Genomic DNA, 21,108 nt, shown 5'->3' with positions numbered 1-21,108 from the left:
CTGGGCCGGGGAGAAGTGTTAGTGTAAAGTTTGACAGCGGCTGCCCTTGCCGGCTTGCCAGAGCTGAGTTATTTTCATACTGCAACCGAGGTCAGTCTGAAGGAATCCGAAGCGGACCCTGAGTAAAATGCAAAAGAATATGCGTTGGATCCAGACGAAATGTCCAGTTCATGGAAGGCACTTTGGCCATTTACGAATGGGAGGTTTTGCCTTGGATTTGCCGCTCTCTAGATGCAGATTTCCCCCATCCGAATTCTCAAAACTCTGCATGGGGGCTTATTGTTGAGTTTAGAGAATTTTGATGGGGAAAATGTGCATCTGAAGAGTGGCAAATCCAAGGCCAAACCTCCCATTCATAAATGGCCTTTGATAAGCGGATGGGACTTTTCTGCCAATCCCATTCCTAGGATTGCCAATGCGGTGTAGTGGTTAAGAGCAGTGGTTTGGAGCGCTGGATTCTGATCTGGAGAACCGAGTTTGATTCCCCACTCCTCCACATGACCAGCGGATGCTAATCTGGTGAACTGGATTTGTTTTCCCACCCCTACACATGAAGCCAGCTGGGTCACCTTGGGCTAGTCACAGGTCTCTTAGAGCTTTCTCAACCCCACCTACCTCACAGGGTGCCTGTTGTGGGGAGGGGAAGGAAAGGTGATTGTAAGCCAGTTTGATTCTTCCTTAAGTGGTAGAGAAAGTCAGCATATAAAAATCATTTCTCCTCCTCCTCCTCCTCCTCTGGCCTGGGAAATTCCTGGAGATTTGGGGGTGTAGCCTGTGAGGAGAATCTGGGGAGGGATTTCACCTAGACTCTGTGGTTTACCATAGAGTTTGCCCTTGGCAGTTGCCATTATCTCCAGGGGAATTGATATCTGTGGTCTGGAGATCAGTTGTAAGTAGGCAAAAAGTAATGACCAATGAACAAAAAAATAGCAAGCAGCAAAAGCAGCAAAGCTGTCACTATATTGCAATAAGCATAAATAGACAAACCAAGCTAGGCAACTGAGGTTACAAAGCGAAGAAGTAGCAAAAGCGACAGAACCAGCTAACAGCTGAAAATGTGTGCAACAAAATTCATATAAAGCATGGAGTGATTTTCTAGTCTATTTCAATATCGATGTGTCTTCAGGCGACGGAGATACAGATGGTAACGGGGCTCCGGATGTATTCCAGCGTTTTCGCTACAGAAGTAGCTTCATCAGCCTGATATAAAAATATATACACAAAAGTACAAACAAACCTCTAAAATAAACTACAACAATTCTTATCATAAATATGCTCACTTGGCAACTCTACTTGTGCTTCTCCTGGGGGCCAAGGAACAATTTAGAGAACCTCAGCGTGCTGAAGTTGAAAGGAGACGGCAGAAACACTTGCTGTTCTGTTGACAGAAGTGCCTTCCAGTAACAAAAACTTTAGTACACAAATAGGATTCCTATTATGTAGCTGTATAGCTGTGTAGGTACACAGAATGGGCATATTAAAAAAAACTTATAGAGCTGAAAGTGATAAATGATCTGCAAGGAATTACTTGGGAAGTCTTTTAATTTTTTTTTTTAAGAACTTGGGGATTTGGAAGGCAAAGCAGCAGAAGCAACACATTCAGAGAACTAGGTAAGTAATCTTAGAAGTAGGAGCCCTTTACAGTTTACTAATGAGAGTAAGTATACTTCTCTTTGGCAATATTATTGGCACCGCATTTTATGCGCTGTGCAACTGACCTGCTATAAAGGAGGGGTGGGGTATGGACCTGGTACATCGCTAGCAATAAGCACTCCTGCGGCCCTATAACATTACATTCTATTTAAAGTTTTGTGGTTTAATTTCGAATGGCTTGAAAGGTTTTTTGTGGTTTCGTTCCCCCTCCCAGTAACTCAACACAGTTTCCCCTTTCCACATTGAATGCACGTGAAGCAGCCGTACACTGAATCAGACCACTGGTCCACCAAGGTTCAGTATAGCCTGTTCAGAGCTCCCCAGGGTCTCAGGTAGAGATCTTTCACATCACCTGCTACCTGTCCTTTCGACTGGAGATGTCGGGGATTGAACACGGGACCGTCTGATTGCCCAGCAGATGCTCTGTCACTGAGCCACAGCTCTTTCCTCAACATGGTTTCTCCTTTCCACGTTCTAAGTCAAGGGTGATCCCCTTTTACATTCTTGGGGGTCACCCTAGCGTATTCTCCAGACACCAGTCAAAAGACCAGAGTGATCTACCATCAAGCCAGCATGGATAATCATGTCTTTCACAGCCGCAGAGCACAGTGTGAGATCTCTGACTGGCCAGGGAACTGGTTTCAACACACCTTAATTAAAATTTGATATGGCCTCTGGGAACCAGAGAAAGTTGCTTTTGGCAGCCACTTGTGACCATGGCCACAGTGTACCATTCCATCCCAGTAACTAGATCGAAAATAGCTACCTGAGGGGACATCTATATGGCTTGTGAAAGGTCACATTAATAAAGTGTGTACTTTAATGTGTGTGTGCGCGCGCACGCGCTGTCAAGCCATCGCTGATTTAAGGGTTTTCAAGGCAAGAGACGTTGGGAAGTGGTTGGCTGTTGCCTGCCTCCCCATGGACTGAGTTTTGAGAGAACTGACTGGCCCAAAGTCATCTAGGAGTAGGGTTGCCAGGTCCCTCTTCGCCACCAGCTAGAGGTTTTTGGGGCACAGCCTGAGATGGGTGGGGTTTGTGAAGGGGAGGGACTTCAATGCCATAGAGTCCTATTGCCAAAGCCACCATTTTGTCCAGGGGAACTGATCACTATTGGCTGGAGATCAATTGTAATGGCAGGAGAACTCCAGCTAGTACCTGAAGGATAGCACCCCTACCCAGGAGGCCTAATGTGGAGGAGCAGAGAATCGACCCCGGTTCTCCAGATTAGAGTCCACCACTCTTCACCACTACACTACACTGGCTCTCTCTTTAAAAAAGCATATATATATATATATATATATATATATATATATATATATATTTTTGCCGTCAAGTCACAGCTGACTTATGATAACCCCGTAGGGTTTTCAAGGCAAAAGATATTTGGAGGTGGTTTGGCATTGCTTGCCTCCTTGTCATGACCCTGGTCCCATCCAAATACTAACCAGGGCTGATCCCGCTTGAACACATGAAGCTGCCTTATACTGAATCGGACCCTTGGTCCATCAAAGTCAGTATTGTCTACTGAGACCGGCAGCGGCTCTCCAGGGTCTCAGGCAGGGGTCTTTCACATCACCTACTTGCCTGGTCCCTTTAACTGGAGATGCCGGGGATTGAACCTGGGACCTTCTGCATGCCAAGCAGATGCTCTATCACTAAGCCACAGCCCTTCCCCTATGAATCTGCCTTATACTGAATCAGACCTTTGGTCCATTGAAGTCAGTATTGTCTACTCAGACCGGCAGGGGCTCTCCAGGGTCTCAGGCTGAGGTCTTTCACATCACCTACTTGCCCGGTCCCTTTAACTGGAGATGCCGGGGATTGAACCTGGGACCTTCTGCATATCGAGCAGATGCTCTACCACTGAGCCGCAGCCCCTCTCCGCTTAACTTCTGAGATCTGACGAGATCAAGCAAAAAATAAATAAATCTGTATTAAAATAATACAGATATCGGTTGGTCCAGGTGGGGAAAACGCAGTACAATACAGAGCAGATGTAGGGTGGACTCTGCGTTGAAAAGGCTATGAAGTTCTGCGTCTTCAAGCTTGAGTCATCTAGATATTCGGTATTGTCAGGAGCAGGCCATGAGGATGGTATGTGGTAGTGCGATTGTGCTGCTTCCAGGTGCTGTTGTGCTATTCTGTCCAAGGTCAGTCTATGCCCCGTGTTTAGTCTTCATAGATTCCCATACTGTGGGAATCGCCAAGTACTCCTTCCTGCCTCTGGGAGGGGGGTTGCCTGGGTTACCAGTTATCTCCTTTTGCTTTTCCATATATGCCATGTACCTTGCCTTTGCCCCTTACTAGTGCCCTTTTGAATATGGCTTCTGAAACCTGTCGATTCTAACCAATAAAACTGCTTTCGTGGACTTGCCGTCTGCTGGAATCTGTCTATGGCACTGGTTCCCAACCAGGGGTCCATGGACCCCCAGGGGTCCGCGAGAACTAAATTAAGGTCCGCGAAACAAAGTTAGAAACCCATAATAAATTAATATTTCCAATTAAAAGTTCTCTATTATAAAATATATACACTCAAATATAATTCTAAGTTTCATGTTTAACTAACAGTTATGATTAAAGTTTATTTTCAAATTCTTGAAATTTTTATTTTGAACCTTGGGGTCCCTGCGCCGAACAAAAAAGTCCTAGTGGTCCCTGGTCAAAAAAAGGTTGGGAACCACTGGTCTATGGGTTTGCCGCAGAGCTAGAGCTTACAGGTATGCAATGTTGCCCTCTGCTGCTCGACGTTTAAAGTAGAAAATCTGGCTCGCACTTAGGAGAGGATGTAAGCAAACATTGTTGGTTCACCAGTATTAATGTTCAGTTAAGTGTTGCGGTATCAACACAAATAAAATAATCTGGACATCAAAGCTGTAATGAAAGAGGCATTCTGCTGTTCAGTGACATGAAGATGTTATCTGCCTAAAAAAAATTATTATTGATGTATCGGAACAGGGAATCTGACCTTTTGGATGAGACACAGAATATAAGGGAAAACAATTGTTCCAGTGCATTTAAAGTTTCTGCTTTACTGACATGATTTATTAGGGAGGAAGGGACTATCCCCACCACTCTCAAAACACTATTTTTAAGCAATACAAACTCTGTGAGCATAATGTAGTGGTTAGCCGTGCCAGACGAGGAGCTTGAAGTTGCCAGGTTGGAATCTCCCTCCTGGCATGGAAGTTCATTAGATGACTTGGGACAGTCATGCACTCCCAGCCTTACCTACCTCACAGGGTTGTTGTGAGGACAAAACAGGGGAGGATGCAAACCCCTTTGGGCTTCCATTGGGGAGAACAGCAGGGTATAAATTAAGTAAATAAATAACTCAAATAAATAAGCAAAAGAAAGTGTCTTTAATATGGAATAAATCTAATTAGGCTAGATTTATTCTCCACCAGGCTACTGTTCATATATGTGTGAGTGTGTGTGTGTGTGTGTATTTATTTCCTGAATCAAATCAAGCCTGAACTCTTGCTAGAAACTAAAATGATTATAAACGGAGGCTATTGTATTTTGGTCAAATCATGAGAAGACAAGAGCCCCTGGAAAAAGACAGTAATGCTAGGGAAAGTCAAAGGCAGTAGGAAAAGAGGAAGACCCAACATGAGAATGGATATATTACTGCATGAAATATATATATAGCTATATGTATGTATGTATTTCACGCAATATATATTTCATGCAATATTATATCAATATATATAGAATATATCCATATGCAATAATATATACATATACGCAATAATGCATGCATATATGCAAATATGTATGCATATATTATATATGGATATTTTATTGCATATATGTACTAATATCCATATATAATGTATGCATACATTTTTTGCATATTAAATTATACCCAATAATACATGCATATATGCAAAAATGGATATATTATTGCATATATGCACTAATAGCCATATATAATATATGCAACATTTGTGCATATTATATTATTATTTTGCATATTATTATATTAATATTGCATACATGCATGTAAAGAAATGTTGATAATTGATTTATTTCATAATAAACAGGTAAATATGTAGAGAGAGCGCCGCCGCAGAGCTCCCGGGTTTCTTTTGCATCTCCCGCAGTAAACGCGCGTTGGGGCTTTAAGCCGCCGCCAAGCCCGCTTCGGAGGGAGCCGCCGGCCACGAACTCTCGCGGGATTTCCCGCCCCTCTCGCCCCACCTGCCGATCGGCGTCGCCCCACCCTCCGCCCCGTGACCCGGATGTTGATATCCCGGGTCCCCGCCGCCATTTCCCCCCCTCCTCATCCTTTCACGGGGCGCCGAGTGGGCCGCCCTCGTTCTTCCCGTGCCTTTTAACCCTATTTTTGTTTGTTTGTTTTTGAGGTAGTTGCGAAGGTGAGGCTTTTCTTTCCGGGGGGGGGATCGTTTGCCGGGGTGGGGCGGTCTTGGCGGATCTGGGACCCGCCTTGGCTCTTCGTTGTTAGGGGCAACGGGGCCGTTTCCATGGAGACGCTGGAAGGCGTGGCGGCCTGGCATCTTCTTCTTCTTCTCCCCCCCCCCCCATGGGCGCCTTTATGAAGCTTCAGAGGCGGTAATAATAGAAATTAGTAATAGGTGGGGGTCTCCGTGCTCAAGCACCTCGCTGTCTCAAAGAGGGGAAGGGGGGGGGGAGGGAAAAATGGCGGCTCACGGTGCAATCCTGAAGACAGTTGCTCCAGTCTAAGCTCATTCATTTCAATGGACTTAGACGGGGGTGACTCTGCATAGGACTGCGCTGTGAAAGTGGGCGAGTAGCAGTGCAATCCTGAAGAGAGTTAACCCATCCTAAGCCCATTCATTTAAATGGATTTAGACGGGGGTGACTCTGCATAGGACTGCGCTGTGAAAGTGGGCAAGTAACAGTGCAATCCTGAAGAGAGTTACTCCAGTCTAAGCTCATTCATTTCAATAGACTTAGACGGGGGTGACTCTGCATAGGACTGCGCTGTGAAAGTGGGCGAGTGGCAGTGCAATCCTGAAGAGAGTTAACCCATCCTAAGCCCATTCATTTAAATGGATTTAGACTGGGGTGACTCTGCATAGGACTGCGCTGTGAAAGTGGGCAAGTAACAGTGCAATCCTGAAGAGAGTTACTCCAGTCTAAGCTCATTCATTTCAATAGACTTAGACGGGGGTGACTCTGCATAGGACTGCGCTGTGAAAGTGGGCGAGTGGCAGTGCAATCCTGAAGAGAGTTAACCCATCCTAAGCCCATTCATTTAAATGGATTTAGACTGGGGTGACTCTGCATAGGACTGCGCTGTGAAAGTGGGCGAGTAGCAGTGCAATCCTGAAGAGAGTTACTCCAGTCTAAGCCCATTCATTTCAGTGGGCTTAAACTGGGGTAACTGCATACAAATTGTATATATAGGATTGCGCTATGAAAATGGGGGATTAATGCAATCCTTAGGAGAGTTACTCCAGTCTAAGCCCATTCATTTCAGTGGGCTTAGACTGGGGTAACTCTGCATACAAATGGTATGTACAGGATTGCACTATGGAAGTGGGCGATTAACAGTGTAATCTTAAAAGGAGTTACTCCAGTGACTCTGCATAGGATTGCGCCGTGAAAGTGAGCGGTTAACAGTGCAATGCTAAAGACAGTTAATACAGTCTAAGCCCATTCATTTCAGTGGGCTTAGACTGGGGTAACTGCATACAAATTGTATGTATAGGATTGCGCTATGAAAGTGGGGGATTAACAGTGCAATCCTAAAGAGAGTTACTCCAGTCTGTCCATCCGTTTCAGTGGGCTTAGATTGGGGTAACTGCATACAAATTGTATGTACAGGATTGCGCAATGAAAGTGGGAAATTAACAGTGCAATCCTAAGGAGAGTTACTCCAGTCTATATCCATCCGTTGCAGTGGGCTTAGATTGGGGTCACCATACAAATTGTATGTACAGGATTGCACTATGAAAGTGGGGGATTAACAGTGCAATCCTAAAGAGAGTTACTCCAGTCTACGTCCATTCATTTCAGTGGACTTAGACTGGAGTAACTCTGCATAGGAAAGTGCTGTAAGTGGTGAAGCCTCTGCTTGTTATGCAGAAGGCCCCAGGGTTCAGCCCTTGGCATGTCCAGCTAAAAGGATCAGGGAGTAGATGAAACGAAAGGACCTCTGCCTGAGATCCTGGAGAGCTGCTGCCAGTCAGAGTAGACAATACGCATCTTGGTCATCTTCTGGGCATTTAGTGGGCGTCGCTGGGTGTGTGTGGGAGGGTGGTTGTAAATTTCCTGCGTTGTGCAGGGGGTTGGACTAGATGACCCTGGTGGTCCCTTTCAACTTTATGATTCTAATATCTACCCTGGTAGACCAGTGATCTGGCTCAGTATAAGGCAGTGTCATGTGTTCATGTCTCTCAAGAGAGGAGCTGTGGCTGAGCAGTAGAACATCTGCTTGGCATGTGGAAGGTCCCAGGTTCAATCCCTGGCATTGCCAGTTCAAAAGAACCAGGCAGTAGGTGATGTGAAAAACCATTCCCTGCAACCCTGTAGAGCTGCTGCCAGTCAGAGTAGACAATACTGACCTGGATGTAGGTCTGGTTCAGTGAAAGATAGTTTCAGAGGATGACCACATTGATAGATTGGAGTCCAGTAGCATCTGAGAGACCAACAAGAGTTTCAGGATATAAACTTTTGAGAGTTAAAGCTCCCTTTGTCAGACTTGATGAAAGGAGCTTTGACTCCTGAAATTTTATACCGTAAAACTCTTGTTGGTCTAGTTAAATTGTGGAACTCCTTGCCCCAGGATGTGGTTATGGATGCCAACTTGGAAGACTTTAAGAGGGGAGTGGACATGTTCATGGAGGAGAGGGCTATCCATGGCTACTAAGTCAAAATGAATACTAGTCATGATGCATACCCATTCTCTCTAGTATCAGAGAAGCACGCCCGATATATTAGGTGCTGTGGAACACAGGCAGGACAATGCTGCTGCAGTCATCTTGTTAGTGGGCTTCCTAGAGGCATCTGCTTGGCCACTGTGTGAACAGGCTGCTGGACTTGATGGACCTTGGTCTGATCCAGCAGGGATTTTATTATGTTCTTAAGATGCTGCTGGACTCGAATCTAACTGGTTCAGTATAAGGCAACTTCATATGTGTGTTATATACTGAACACTTGAAAATGGAAAAGAGCAATCTTTTTGGATATATGTCTGTCTTCCCTGTAGGTAGATTTGGACAGAAGAACAAGAACAAGGTTTCTGGGAAAGAGCAAATCCAGCCTTGTTTAAATGCTGCTTGTCTTTTGTTTCTTCCCTTTTAGATATGACCGACTTCCGCAGCACTTAGAGTTATAATGTGGCTGGGACGGTCTCTGCCATGGCTTCGGAACTTTGCAAAACGATCTCGGAGGCCAAGCTTGAAAGGCATAAGAATCTGTTCTTAAACTACCGAAATCTGCATCACTTTCCTCTAGAATTGCTAAAAGATGAAGGCCTGCAGTACTTGGAGCGACTCTATATGAAGAGAAATTCACTGACCACTTTGGTATGATTTTATTTTTTTATTTAAACGAGCAAAATCTCCACAGGAAGTGGTGTCTGCATGTGGAAGCTTTAATTGCTACGCTCTGTGTTTTATTTATTTTTCTTCTGAGAAGTGAATGTGCTACAGGGGTGTCGAACTCAATTGTTACAGGGGCCAGATATGACATAAATGCCACTTGGTTGGGCCCGGCCATGCCTCACCAGCCCAGATTGAGAGTTGGGTGGGTGTGTGGTAGGCTCGCAGGCCGGATAAGAGCTCTCAAGGGGACGGAAGTGGGTCCCTGTGAGGAGCACTCTGTCCTGATTCCTAAGCCTTGAGAGAGCTTGCAGCTGGTTGGCCGCTGTGTGAAAGAGGATTCTGGACTAGGTGGACCACTGGTCCGATCCAGCAGGACACCACAACTGTTGTCTGGAAAAACTGAAGGGAATGAACAGAGCAATGTTGCCTCTGTTTAGGTGTTCCCTTTTTCTTTTTCAGAATGCTCTTTTTTATGTTATGTCTGGTCTCCACTAAGAACCAATGATCCCTGTCTCTCAGCTGTTTGAAAGAAGCCCACTGTGGTGGGTCCTCCAAGCATGCTGTCCATCCTGACACTGAAAAAAAAAGGCAGTCTTTGAAGAAGCTTAGCAAGTCACGTTTTAGTGGCCAAATCTATTGCCTTGGCCGAGTTGTCTTGACTTTGCTAAAGACAGCAGTTTCTATAGAGGCAAAGTTGTAAAGGTTCCTTGCGTCTTTTCCTGTTTCACCAGGTACCCAGCACCACCTCCTGTACACATAATTGTTAGGAAATCCTCTTGCTTCCTCTAGATCACTTTCATTTCAGTTTGCCTCCTGGGTGTGAGACAGAAACTGCCTTGGTCACTTGGCAGCTGGCAAGAGTAGCCCAACTCAGTTGCTTTTGGACTTCTCTCATTGACATGGGGAGGCACTGTGGCTCAGTGGTAGAGCCTCTGCTTGGCATGCAGAAGATCCTAGGTTCAATCCCCGGCATCTCCAGTTAAAAGGACTAGGCAAGTAGGTGATGTGAAAGACCCCTGCCTGAGACCCTGGAGAGCCGCTGCCTTTCTGAGTAGACAATACAGATTTTGATGGACCAAAGGTCTGATTCAGTATAATACAAATTAAATAGCGCTGCTATGTGGATTATAACACAACAGATGAAATCAACATAGATGGCCAACCTTAAATTACCAACTGTTATGTGTTAACATGCAAGCATCTAATAGTCTGAAATTGACAAATATACAAATAAATAAATAAATTTTATTTGCGGTTAGTATGCCAGATAAAACAGGTAAAACAGAAACTGACCCTACAGAGTAGATGTTTACAACCAAGGTCAACAAAATTAGGAATCACCCAATTTTACATTTCCACATATTAAGGAAGTACATTAAGGTGACATAGCTTCATTGCTACTGCACAGTATTTTGCGACCTGGGTGGTGATTGGTGAGCTGTCTTCCAGCAGAAACCTTTGGGACCATTCACCCTCATCACCAGAGTCCATTTCCCTAATCAAAGGGTCAGTAATATTGAAGCGGGCTGACTTGTAGAGGGGACATCTAAAAAATACATGCTCAATGGTTTCCAGCTCCCCTGTGTTGCATGGGCAAAGTCTCTCCAACTTGGGGATCTTCTTAAATCTCCCTTCTAATATGGCAGATGGTAGGGCTGCACGACAAATATTCAATAAGATAACCATATCAGGTAAGTACCCAGGGTAATAACCCACAAGGGGATTATGTACAGCAGGTAAGTGTAATGTCAAGTCCATTAAATTCCAAAGTGATATCCACAAAACTATATTAGAAAAATGCTTTTCTAATATAGTTTAGTGGATATCACTTTGGAACTTTATAATAGCTTTGGAATTTAATGGACTTGACATTACACTTACCTGCTATACATAATCCCCTTGTGGGTTATTACCCTGGGTACTTACCTGATATTGGTTGTCTCATTGTATATTTGACAATTTCAGACTATTAGATGCTTGCATGTTAATATATAACCATTGGTAATTTAAGGTTGGCCATCTGTGTTGATTTCATTTGATGATTCAGTATAAGGCAGCTTCATGTGTTCATGTGACACCAGTTACAGCCGCTGCATTTGGCCTCTAGTCTGATTCCAGGCTCCGTCCAAAATGCTGGGACTAACTTTGAAAGCCTTTAACGGCCTTGGCACCAGATGTCTGACTGTTGCCCGTAGCTTAAGAGCTTGAGTTGGCCTTCTCTGTGTGCCAGCTTTCCAGGAGATGAGATTATCGGGCACGCGGGAAGGGGCACTTCTCCTCGGTTGTCCTCTGTTGAGAAGCTCTTTTCAGACAGAGTCTTTTATCTAGGGGTACTTCCTTGGGTTTTCTATTCTTTAGTGATGTGGTTTTCTTGGTGGAGAAGGAGGGTTGTACTGATGATGCTTTTAATATTCTAAGTTAGGCTTTGTCTGAGCTGTGGGACAGTTTGCTGGCTGCTGCTGTTTATTATTGGTAACTCTTATGGCTCAATTAATTTGCTTTTTTGTTTTCAATAACATTCTACATTTTGCTTGAGTGTTTTGAAATAGGAGAGTGGATGTCAGTCTTGCAAACAGATGAACACACTCATTAGCTTGCTTGATGGAGGAAGGGGGAAAAGATTGAATGATCAAGCCTATCGACTAATTCACGTGGCATTAAACTATTTATTTTATTTTATTCCATTTATATCCCACGCTTTCCCAACCAAGTTGGGCTCAGGGCGGCTTCCAACAGTTAGTGTGTGTGTGTGTGAATATATATATAATTAAAACACAAGTTAAAATAATTACAAAAATGCTAAATTATGCTTCAGATGACTATCCAACAAGGAAAGCTGAGGATCAGCATAGAAAGATCTCACTCATTCCAAAATGAAAGAAACTCTTCACCATTCTGATCAAGCAATAGATCCAGAATTATGTATTATGGAGAAGAAGAGTTGGTTTTTATATGCTGACTTTCTCTACCACTTAAGGAAGACTTAAACCGGCTTACAATCATCTTCCCTTCCCACCCCACAACAGGCACCCTATGAGGTATGTGGGGCTGAGAGAACTGTGACTAGCCCAAGGTCACCCAGCTGGCTTCACGTGGAGGAGTGGGGGAACAAATCCAGTCCACCAGATTAGCAACCACCGCTCATGTGGATGAGCGGGGAATCAAACCCAGTTCTCCGGATCAGAGTCCACCGCTCCAAACCACCGCTCTTAACCACTACACCACACTGTACCCATATGCGTTTCAGAGATTCCAGATTGATCTGTTTGAAAAGACATGGAGGATATTTGAGATGGCAAAATCAAGGATTGGGTATTCTCTGAAACGCAGAACCTAGTATCTTCCTTGCAAAACTATAGTTCGGTATTCTCTCTGAGCTGTGCTGGTAAATCTGGGAAAGCGGCTTCTGTTTATATTCTCATCCCTGATGCTGCTCCAGAGAGCTACATATATGCTTTAACACAAACTCCCCAGTAGGTGGAAACAGAAACTCAGATTTCTTCAGCATGGCAGACTAGCGGAATTCTTCTGTATGTTTCAGCATTGTGGTGGTGCTTCTGCCTGCAAACAGTGCTGTGGTTGCTCTCCTAACTGGTTCAGGCTCAAAAGTGCCAGGGAAAATACAGTAAGAAAGAAAAGACCGTCCTCAGAAAGATTGTTGAAATGTCTGCTATGATGTCTGCCCGCCTTAAACCATATTCACACAGCTGTGCTAAATGCCATGTTGTAGTGGGTAGGAATGGTGGACTCTAATCTGGAGAACCGCGTTTGATACCCCACTCCTCCACATGAGCAGCGGTCTCTAATCTGGTGAACCAGGTAGGTTTCCCCACTCCTCCACATGAAGCCAGCTGGAAGATCTTGAGCTAGTCACAGCTCTCTTAGAGCTCTCTCAGCCTCACCTACCTCACAGTGTGTCTGCTGTGGGAAGGGGAAGGGAAGGAGATTGTAAGCCGGTTTGATTCTCCTTAAAAGGTAGAGAAAATCAGCATATAAAAACCAACTCTTCTTGAATGCATGGACACATGAAGCTTCCTTACACTGAATCAGACCCTTGGTCCATCAAAGTCAGTATTGTCTACTCAGACCGGCAGCAGCTCTCCGGGGTCTCAGGCAGACTCTTTCACATCACCTACTTGCCTATTCCCTTTAACTGGAGATGCCAGGGATTGAACCTGGGACCTACTGTATGCCAGGCTCTACCATTGAGCTACAGCCCTTCCCCCTTCCTTGTTCTTCTTTCAAAGATGAATGTTTAGGAAGATGTGCGCCGTTTATTACTTGGGGTATGATATAAGAAGCATTTGCTGCAGAGTACAAATGGGGGTACTGGTGGCTTGTTATCCTTCCCCAGCCAACTTGAGCCTGGAGAATTTCAAATCAGGCCTGCTCTGGAATTAAGATCTGTCACCGCAACAAAGGGAGGGCCGCCAGTAATACTGCAGCAATCAATCACTCTGTGAAATAGGACTCACGCGGAATGCTGTTAAACAAAACCACCGCCATGAGCTTTCACACAAAAATCATGTGACATAGCTGCTGTGACACTCTCGTTTTTTTTTTTTTTTTAATATCTCAGTTTGGAAGGCCTCCATGTTTAGAAGGCGGCTGGCTGGGCGCACTGAGTGCACTATAGTAATTGAAAAGTGTTAGCGGACTGGCTGTGAAAAGTAGCCAGTATGATTTAATTGTCTTGACGGAGGGCATTTATCTGCCGTATGTTGTCGTAAAGTAAACTGAATGTTTGTGCAGATGATCCTAATCCATTACGTGCTGAAGAATGTTGCATCCTGCGTATCATGGGGAGGGGCTGTGTCTCAGTGGTAGAGCCTCTGCTTGGCATGCAGAAGGTCCCAGGTTCAATCCCCGGCATCTCCAGTTAAAGGGACTTGGCAAGTAGGTGATGCGAAAGACCTCTGCCTGAGACCCTGGAGACCCGCTGCCGGTCTTAGACAATACTGACTTTGATGGACCGAGGGTCTGATTCAGTATAAGGCAGCTTCAAGTGCTCTTGTGAGAGCAAGTGTGGTGTAGTGGTTAAGAGCGGTGGTTTGGAGTGATGGACTTTGATCTGGAGAACCGGGTTTGATTCCCCACTCCTCCATATGAGCAATGGAGGCTAATCTGGTGAACTGGATTTGTTTCCCCACTCCTACACACGGAGCCAGCTGGGGGACGTTGGGCGAGTCACGCTCTCTCAGCCTCACAGGGTGTCTGTTGTGGGGAGGGGAAGGGAAGGTGATTGTAAGCCGGTTTGAGTCTCCCTTAATTGGTAGAGAAAGTCATCATATAAAAAGCAACTTTTCTTCATGTCTGTCACAGCATTATCAACCTGTGCTGAATTTGGAGAAGTCAGTTATCCTGCACGGTTTTATTTTGTGTGGCGTCATACCAGTTAATGTTTGGACACCTTGGTTTATTAGCGTGGATCACATCCAGAGTTTTGCCAGAGCTCTTTGCTCCCATTTGGTTCTTCTGTATGGTTTTAGTATCTTTAGGCTTTCTTAGTAAACTGTCATTATTGTGCCTTTCCCCTTTTGTCCTCTGCGATTTGTCCTCCGGGCTGTAGGCCAGGCAATATTACGAATGCCAGATGAAGTTCTGGCCATGGGTCTCATTTGGAACCCAAGGTTGAGTGTGCCATTGGGAACCTAGAAAACCTCTTTGTGATTCGCCATGGGTGCTTTTGCCTTTTGAAAACGAAATTAAATTTCACAACTTTTCCTTTTTCAGCCAGAAAATCTTGCCCAGAAGCTTCCAAATCTTGTGGAACTGTGAGTGTGCAATATTTTGTTTTTGTTTACAGTAGAGAACGTTTTATTTGATCATGAAATATCTCCCCCCTCAAATAAGATGGTGAAACATGTAGATGAATATCTGTTTTCCTTCTTGTTGCAGAAGAGCTGGTTGCATTATTTACAGAGAAACAGCCTTCCCTGTTGTTAGCTCTGTATGATTCTGCAATACGTATGCTCTGTCCTGAGGGTCCTTGCTTTTATCAGCCCTTAAAGTAAGAAATAGAAGCTTGAGAGAGCCGAGGAACCACTAATTCTCTGTGCCCAAGGGGCCTTTTTGTTTGTGTTTCTCAAACGGCAAGCCTATATTCCACGTGGCACTGCTTTTGAAACTTGATTGTGGAGGGGATTTTCAACATCAGATTGTGAGATGGTGGGTGGGATGAGGGGTCTGCTGATCAAAGGAAACACTTAAAAATAAAACAACACCCCACTAAACACACCCAGATCTTTGGGCATGTTTGAAATAACTGTTTGGAGCCTGGCATTAACTTGTCCAGTCTTGTTGTCTGTATGCGTCTTAATAGTGGATGAACCTTTTTGTGGAATGCTACGTAGGTCTCTGCCCTTTTATTTAAAGTTTTTTTAAAAATGATACATTAATAAATATTCACCTAAGAGTTTTCTGAACATAGAAAGTGGGGTTCTCAAGCATTTGAGAAGTTCCTCTTTCCAAATACAAACCACCACTGTGATAGATCAATAGATCCCGTCCCCCATCTGTTTGGGGTATGTACAAGTTATGTTAGTTAATGAGGTTTCGGGAGCTCATTGTGTCAGTTTTTCCAGTGTGAAATATTTTTCAGGCAGCCCCCTGGTTTATGTGAAACCCCCTTTTTTTGTGAATAAGTGCATCACAAACCTTTCTGGCCAGCTTTCCAAGAGATTGGTACTGGTTCCACTTCCTCATTTGCCTTTCCTGCTTCCTTTATTCCCCCAGTCCAACCGTAAGCACAAACTTATAAAATTCCAGGGGGCACCCCCACTTGGTAGCTTTATGTGCAGAATTTAGGCTTTGGACCGGGAGCCGATCTGTGGCCGCTTGCAGAGTCCTTTCTCCCAATTCCAGGGATGTGAGAGTTTGGGTGGTCCGGTGATTGAACAGTTCAGCAGCTCACAATAAATACCTTTCCTTCCTTCCTTTAATGGTACAGCTCCTAGCCACAGTGAACTAACCACACTGAACTGCTAGGCAGAATTTTAAAAATTATTTTATTTTTATAATTTATTTAATTGTAGATATGTTCTTTAAATTCTTCTCGTATACCCAAGATAAATTTCACTGCTGGAACTGTGATAGCTGGATCACAACCACCCAGCAGCAATTGTAGCTGATTAGCTACAGGTATGTCTGTATCAGGAATTAATGGACTGCCCAGCTGTGTTCTTAATTGCTTATATCTTCTAAGGCATGCTCCCTGGTTTCGATAGAACCAGTTCCACATAGACACTCAGAGTAGGGCTTTTTAAAAGAGCGCCCACTCAAAACAGCTGTGGTAATACATTGAATCTTGCTTAAAAAGGAAGCTCTTCTGTAAATTGATGGTTAAGAAATCAATATACGGACAATGAGAATTTGAATATGTAAGCATGGAGAGCAGTGCTGTTTAGGTCCCACTGGAGCAATCTTTTTTTCACCAGAGAGCAGGCTGTAGAAAAACACATAGCTGACAAAAGGGTATTTTCCAATCCTATCCTCTGAACTTTAGCTGCCTTATACTGACTCAGAACCTTGGTCCATCAAAGTCAGAATTGTCTACTCAGACCGGCAGCGGCTCTCCAGGGTCCCAGGCAGAGGTCTTTCACATCACCTACTTGCCTGGTCCCTTTAAATGGAGATGCCAGGGATTGAACCTGGGGCCTTCTGCATGCCAAGCAGACGCTCTACCACTGAGCCACGTTCCCTCCCCATGTCTACGTACCCAAACCAAAAAGCATCTACATACCCAAACTAGAGATTAAGATTGTAATCCTGAATTTAGATAAACTTTCAATCAAAGAGTGGAGAGAAAAGCTTTGGATGTATATGCGGATGGCCAAAATTACAGACTTTTTACATGGTAAAGATATGGATGAATTTAAACAAATATGGTCAAAGGCCGCCGCATATTGGGATAAATGGGCAAAAACGGATTTTAAAGGTATAGTTAATGAATTATAGATTTATGTGTTTTTTTTAAAACAATGATTATAAAAATAAGTTTTTATATACTGTCATAACACCTCTCCGTAAGTCCAAAGGTGGAGGGCACTGAGGTGGGTGGTAGAGGTTCGGGCACTATATACTTTTTAAAAGATAGTAAACAGTGTATTAGTAATAGATGTAATAGTGCTCTATATATGTTTTGTATGTTATATGTTTTATTTTGTATTTTTCTTTTTTTGTTTAACTTTGTGTTTAATTATAAAAGCAATAAAAATTTATAAGAAAAAAACAAAAACAACAACAACTAGAGATTAAGATATGAGTCCTTGGATAAGAAACTTATAAGGCTACCCTCAGGAACTTTTCCCAAGATAAATACCATCAACATTTGTGGTTGGATTGGGCAATAAGAAACCAACTTCAGCATTGTCTACTGCATGTTAGATTTGAGTGCCGGAGGGGCATGCGGTTAAGCTAATCAGAAAAACAGATTCTGTGCTGGTCCCTGCCATGAGTTGACTCCCCCCACCCAAGGTTGTATGAACGGGGTGATGGACAGGTTGCACCTTTTCCAAATTAAATGTATAAAACCGTATATGAGCATACCTCGGAGATATTATGGGATCGGTTCCAGACCACCGCAATAAAGCAAATATTGCAATAAAGCGAATACTGCAATTTTTAAAATTTCCCAGTGCATATAAAAGTTATGTTTACACTATACTGTAGTCTATTAAGTGTGCAATAGCAGTATGTCTAAAAAATGTACTGTAATAATAACAAAGTTTGAAATATTGTGAGAATTATCAAAATGTGACACAGAGATACAAAGTGAGCATGTGCTGTTGGAAAAATGGCGCTGACAGACTTGCACGAAAACGCAGTATCTGCAAACGCAATAAAATGAAGCCAGCATGGTGTAGTGGTTAAGAGCAGTGGTTTGGAATGGTGAGGTCTGATCTGGAGAACTGGGTTTGATTCCCCACTCCTCCACATGAGCTGCGGATGATAATCTGGTGAACTGGTTTTGTTTCCCCACTCCTCCACATGAAGTCAGCTGGGTGACCTTGGGCTAGTCACAGCTCTCTTAGAGCTCTCTCAGCCTCACCTACCTCACAGGGTGTCTGTTGTGGGGAAGGGAAGGTGATTGTAAGCTGGTTTGATTCTGCTTTAAGTGGTAGAGAAAGTCGGCATATAAAAACCAACTGTTCTTCTTCAATAAAATGAGGTGTGGCTGTACTTCTTGCTTGTGTACGGAGTATCCTGTTAACAAATGTGAAATTATAAATCCCATCTATACAGTGGAAGTAGGAATCCAGAAAAAGCTTGGATGTATGAGATTTGTCACTTATTTAGAGCAGAGTGATCAAAAACTCATGGCAATGTTAGTCATGGTTTTCTTGTGTTAGTATTACTTGTGAAGTCCTCTCTGCTATACCCCCCAAAAAACCTTACTTATACTACAAAGTGGAAATTTGGCAGCTGTATATTTTTTATTAGCCAGTCCTTGAAAATAACATGTGGTATGTTCTCTTGTCTCTTTTTCAGGTATCTCCATTCAAACAACATTGTTGTCATACCTGAAGGTATGATGTCTTACTACATTCAAATAATGAAGGAAACTACAGTTAACTTTAGAATACGAATGCTATTAAGGTTGAGTTCCTATGAAGTCAACTGCAGACTTTACATCACCAAGTATCTGAGCTCTGAAACACCTAAACACTGCATACTTTGCTTCTATTTGGAAAGCAGAGTGGGGTTTATCAGTAAGACAAGCCTGAGTTGAAGCAGTTAGCACCACGCTTACCGTTTGGCTTGGATGATTTTTATTAATCATTTATCGAGTACACATGTACACATGAAGCTGCCTTATACTGAATCAGATACCAAAATTCTGAAACTCCTTTCCTGGGGAGAATCATCTATCCCCCGTGATCATTGTCTTCCACCAGCGAGTGAAGGTGTTTTTTTTTTGGTCTGCCATTTTCTCAATAATCGTTCCTTCCCACCCTTTTTAATTGCTGGGTTTGTGCTTTATATATATAGTATCTTTGGTTTTATAGTTCTTTTATAATGTTCTGCTTTTAATTGTTAGCTCCCTTGGTGGCCCTGATTGGGCAGAAAGATGGAGTATAAATTCTGTTAATAAATGTGCCCCCCCTTTTCAATCAGGATGATGTGGGACTAGTGGATTTGAGTGTAGGCAAAACTATGGGAAAGTAATAGCATGTGAACACATGAAGCTGCCTGATACTGAATCAGGCCCTTGGTCCATCCAAGTCAGTATTGTCTACTCAGACCCGCAGCGGCTCTCCAGGGTCTCAGGCTGAGGTCTTTCACATCACCTACTTGCCTGGTCCCTTTAACTGGAGAGGCCGGGGTTTAAATCTGAGACCTTCTGCATGCCAAGCAGATGTTCTACCACTCGGCCACAGCCCCTCCCCAAGAAAGTAACTTACATGGTCACATGAAGCTGCCTGATAATGAATCAGACCATCGGTCCATCAAAGTCAGTATTGTCTACGCAGATCGGCAGCGGCTCTCCAGGATCTCAGGCTGAGGTCTTTCACATCACCTACTTCCTGGTCCCTTTAACTGGAGAGGCCGGGGATTAAACCTGGGACCTTCTGCATGCTAAGCAGATGCTCTACCACTCATCCACAGCCCCTCCCCAAGAAAGGAACTCACATGATCACATGAAGCTGCTTTATACTGAATCAGACCCCTGGTCCATCAAAGTCAGTATTGTCTACTCAGAGCAGCAGCAGCTCTCCAGGGTCTCAGGCAGGGGTCTTTCACATCACCTACTTGCCTAGTCCCTTTAACTGGAAATGCCGGGGATTGAACCCGGGACCTTCTGCATGCCAAACAGAGGCTCTACCACTGAACCTCTGCCCCCTAGCAACGGACGTTATGATGGGAGAACAGTCTCACCTTATGTTGTGGGTGATCTGCCAAAATCCTTACCAAACCCCTAGCATGTTTAATTGGGACACTTGTGGTTTTTGATCCCCTTCCATTTCTTTCAATGCGCAGGAATGGAATATTGTGCAAGTTTAAGACTCTGCCTTGGGTTGTATTTACTCTGCTTTTCTTTTGAAGCAATCGGCTCTCTGGTTAAACTGCAGTTCTTGGACTTGAGCGACAACGCCCTCAAAATTGTATGCCCTGAGATCGGCCGCCTGAGGTCCTTGCGCCATCTCCGACTGGCTAACAACCAACTGAAATACTTGCCAGCAGGTAAGGAAGGCCGAGAAGCTTTCCAGCACGCAACTTTTGTACAATGGTGGTTCTGTTCATGGTGTGCTGTACGATTTACAACTTTCAGTTGAACACATGAAGCTGCCTTATGCTGAATCAGACCCTTGGCCCATCAGAGTCAGTATTGTCTACTCAGACCGGCAGCGGCTCTCCAGGGTCTCAGGCAGGGGTCTTTCACGTCACCTACTGGAGAGCCAGTGTGGTGTAGTGGTTAAAAGCGGTGGTTTGGAGTGGTGGAGTCTGATCTGGTGAACCTGGTTTGATTCCCCACTCCTCCACATGAAGCCAGCTGGGTGACCTTGGACTAGTCACACACTCTCATCCCCACCTACCTCACAGGGTGTCTGTTGTGGGGAGGGAAGGTGATTGTAAGCTGGTTTGATTCTTTTTTAAGTGGTAGAGAAAGTCAGCATATAAAAACCAGCTCTTCTTCTACTTGCCTGGTCCCTTTAACTGGAGATGCCGGGGATTGAACCTGGGACCTTCTGCATGTCAAGTAGATGCTTTGCCACTGAGCCACAGCCCCTCCCCCAGGTCAGCTGTTAGAAAATATTAGCTAAAGGTTACTCGGTGTTGTTGCTGAAAGACTTGTTACTGAATAGATTTCCTTTGTCGCTTTCTAAACTACAGCATGAATATAGCTGTTAATCTTTTTTAAATGCCTTACCCAAAAAAACTTATGAAGGTTATTGAAGGGGGGAAAAGTTTTTCCCAA

The 21,108-nt window shown here is 44.0% G+C and overlaps 1 protein-coding gene across 1 annotated transcript in view; it reads left to right on the top strand.

The window, feature by feature from the left end:
• Positions 1-8,982: 8,982 nt before the first annotated feature.
• LRRC28 (leucine rich repeat containing 28) overlaps positions 8,983-21,108 on the top strand; it is a 48,297-nt gene continuing 36,171 nt past the window's right edge. The window contains exons 1-4 of the mRNA XM_056865879.1: positions 8,983-9,170; positions 14,922-14,962; positions 18,678-18,715; positions 20,235-20,372. Of these exons, the coding sequence (XP_056721857.1) occupies positions 9,003-9,170; positions 14,922-14,962; positions 18,678-18,715; positions 20,235-20,372 (385 nt within the window). The 5' untranslated portion in view covers positions 8,983-9,002. The remainder of the gene's footprint in view (positions 9,171-14,921; positions 14,963-18,677; positions 18,716-20,234; positions 20,373-21,108) is intronic.

The sequence above is a fragment of the Euleptes europaea genome, chromosome 20 (assembly GCF_029931775.1).
Source record: "Euleptes europaea isolate rEulEur1 chromosome 20, rEulEur1.hap1, whole genome shotgun sequence".
Lineage (NCBI taxonomy): Eukaryota > Metazoa > Chordata > Lepidosauria > Squamata > Sphaerodactylidae > Euleptes > Euleptes europaea.
This window is presented reverse-complemented; position numbering and strand designations above follow the sequence as displayed.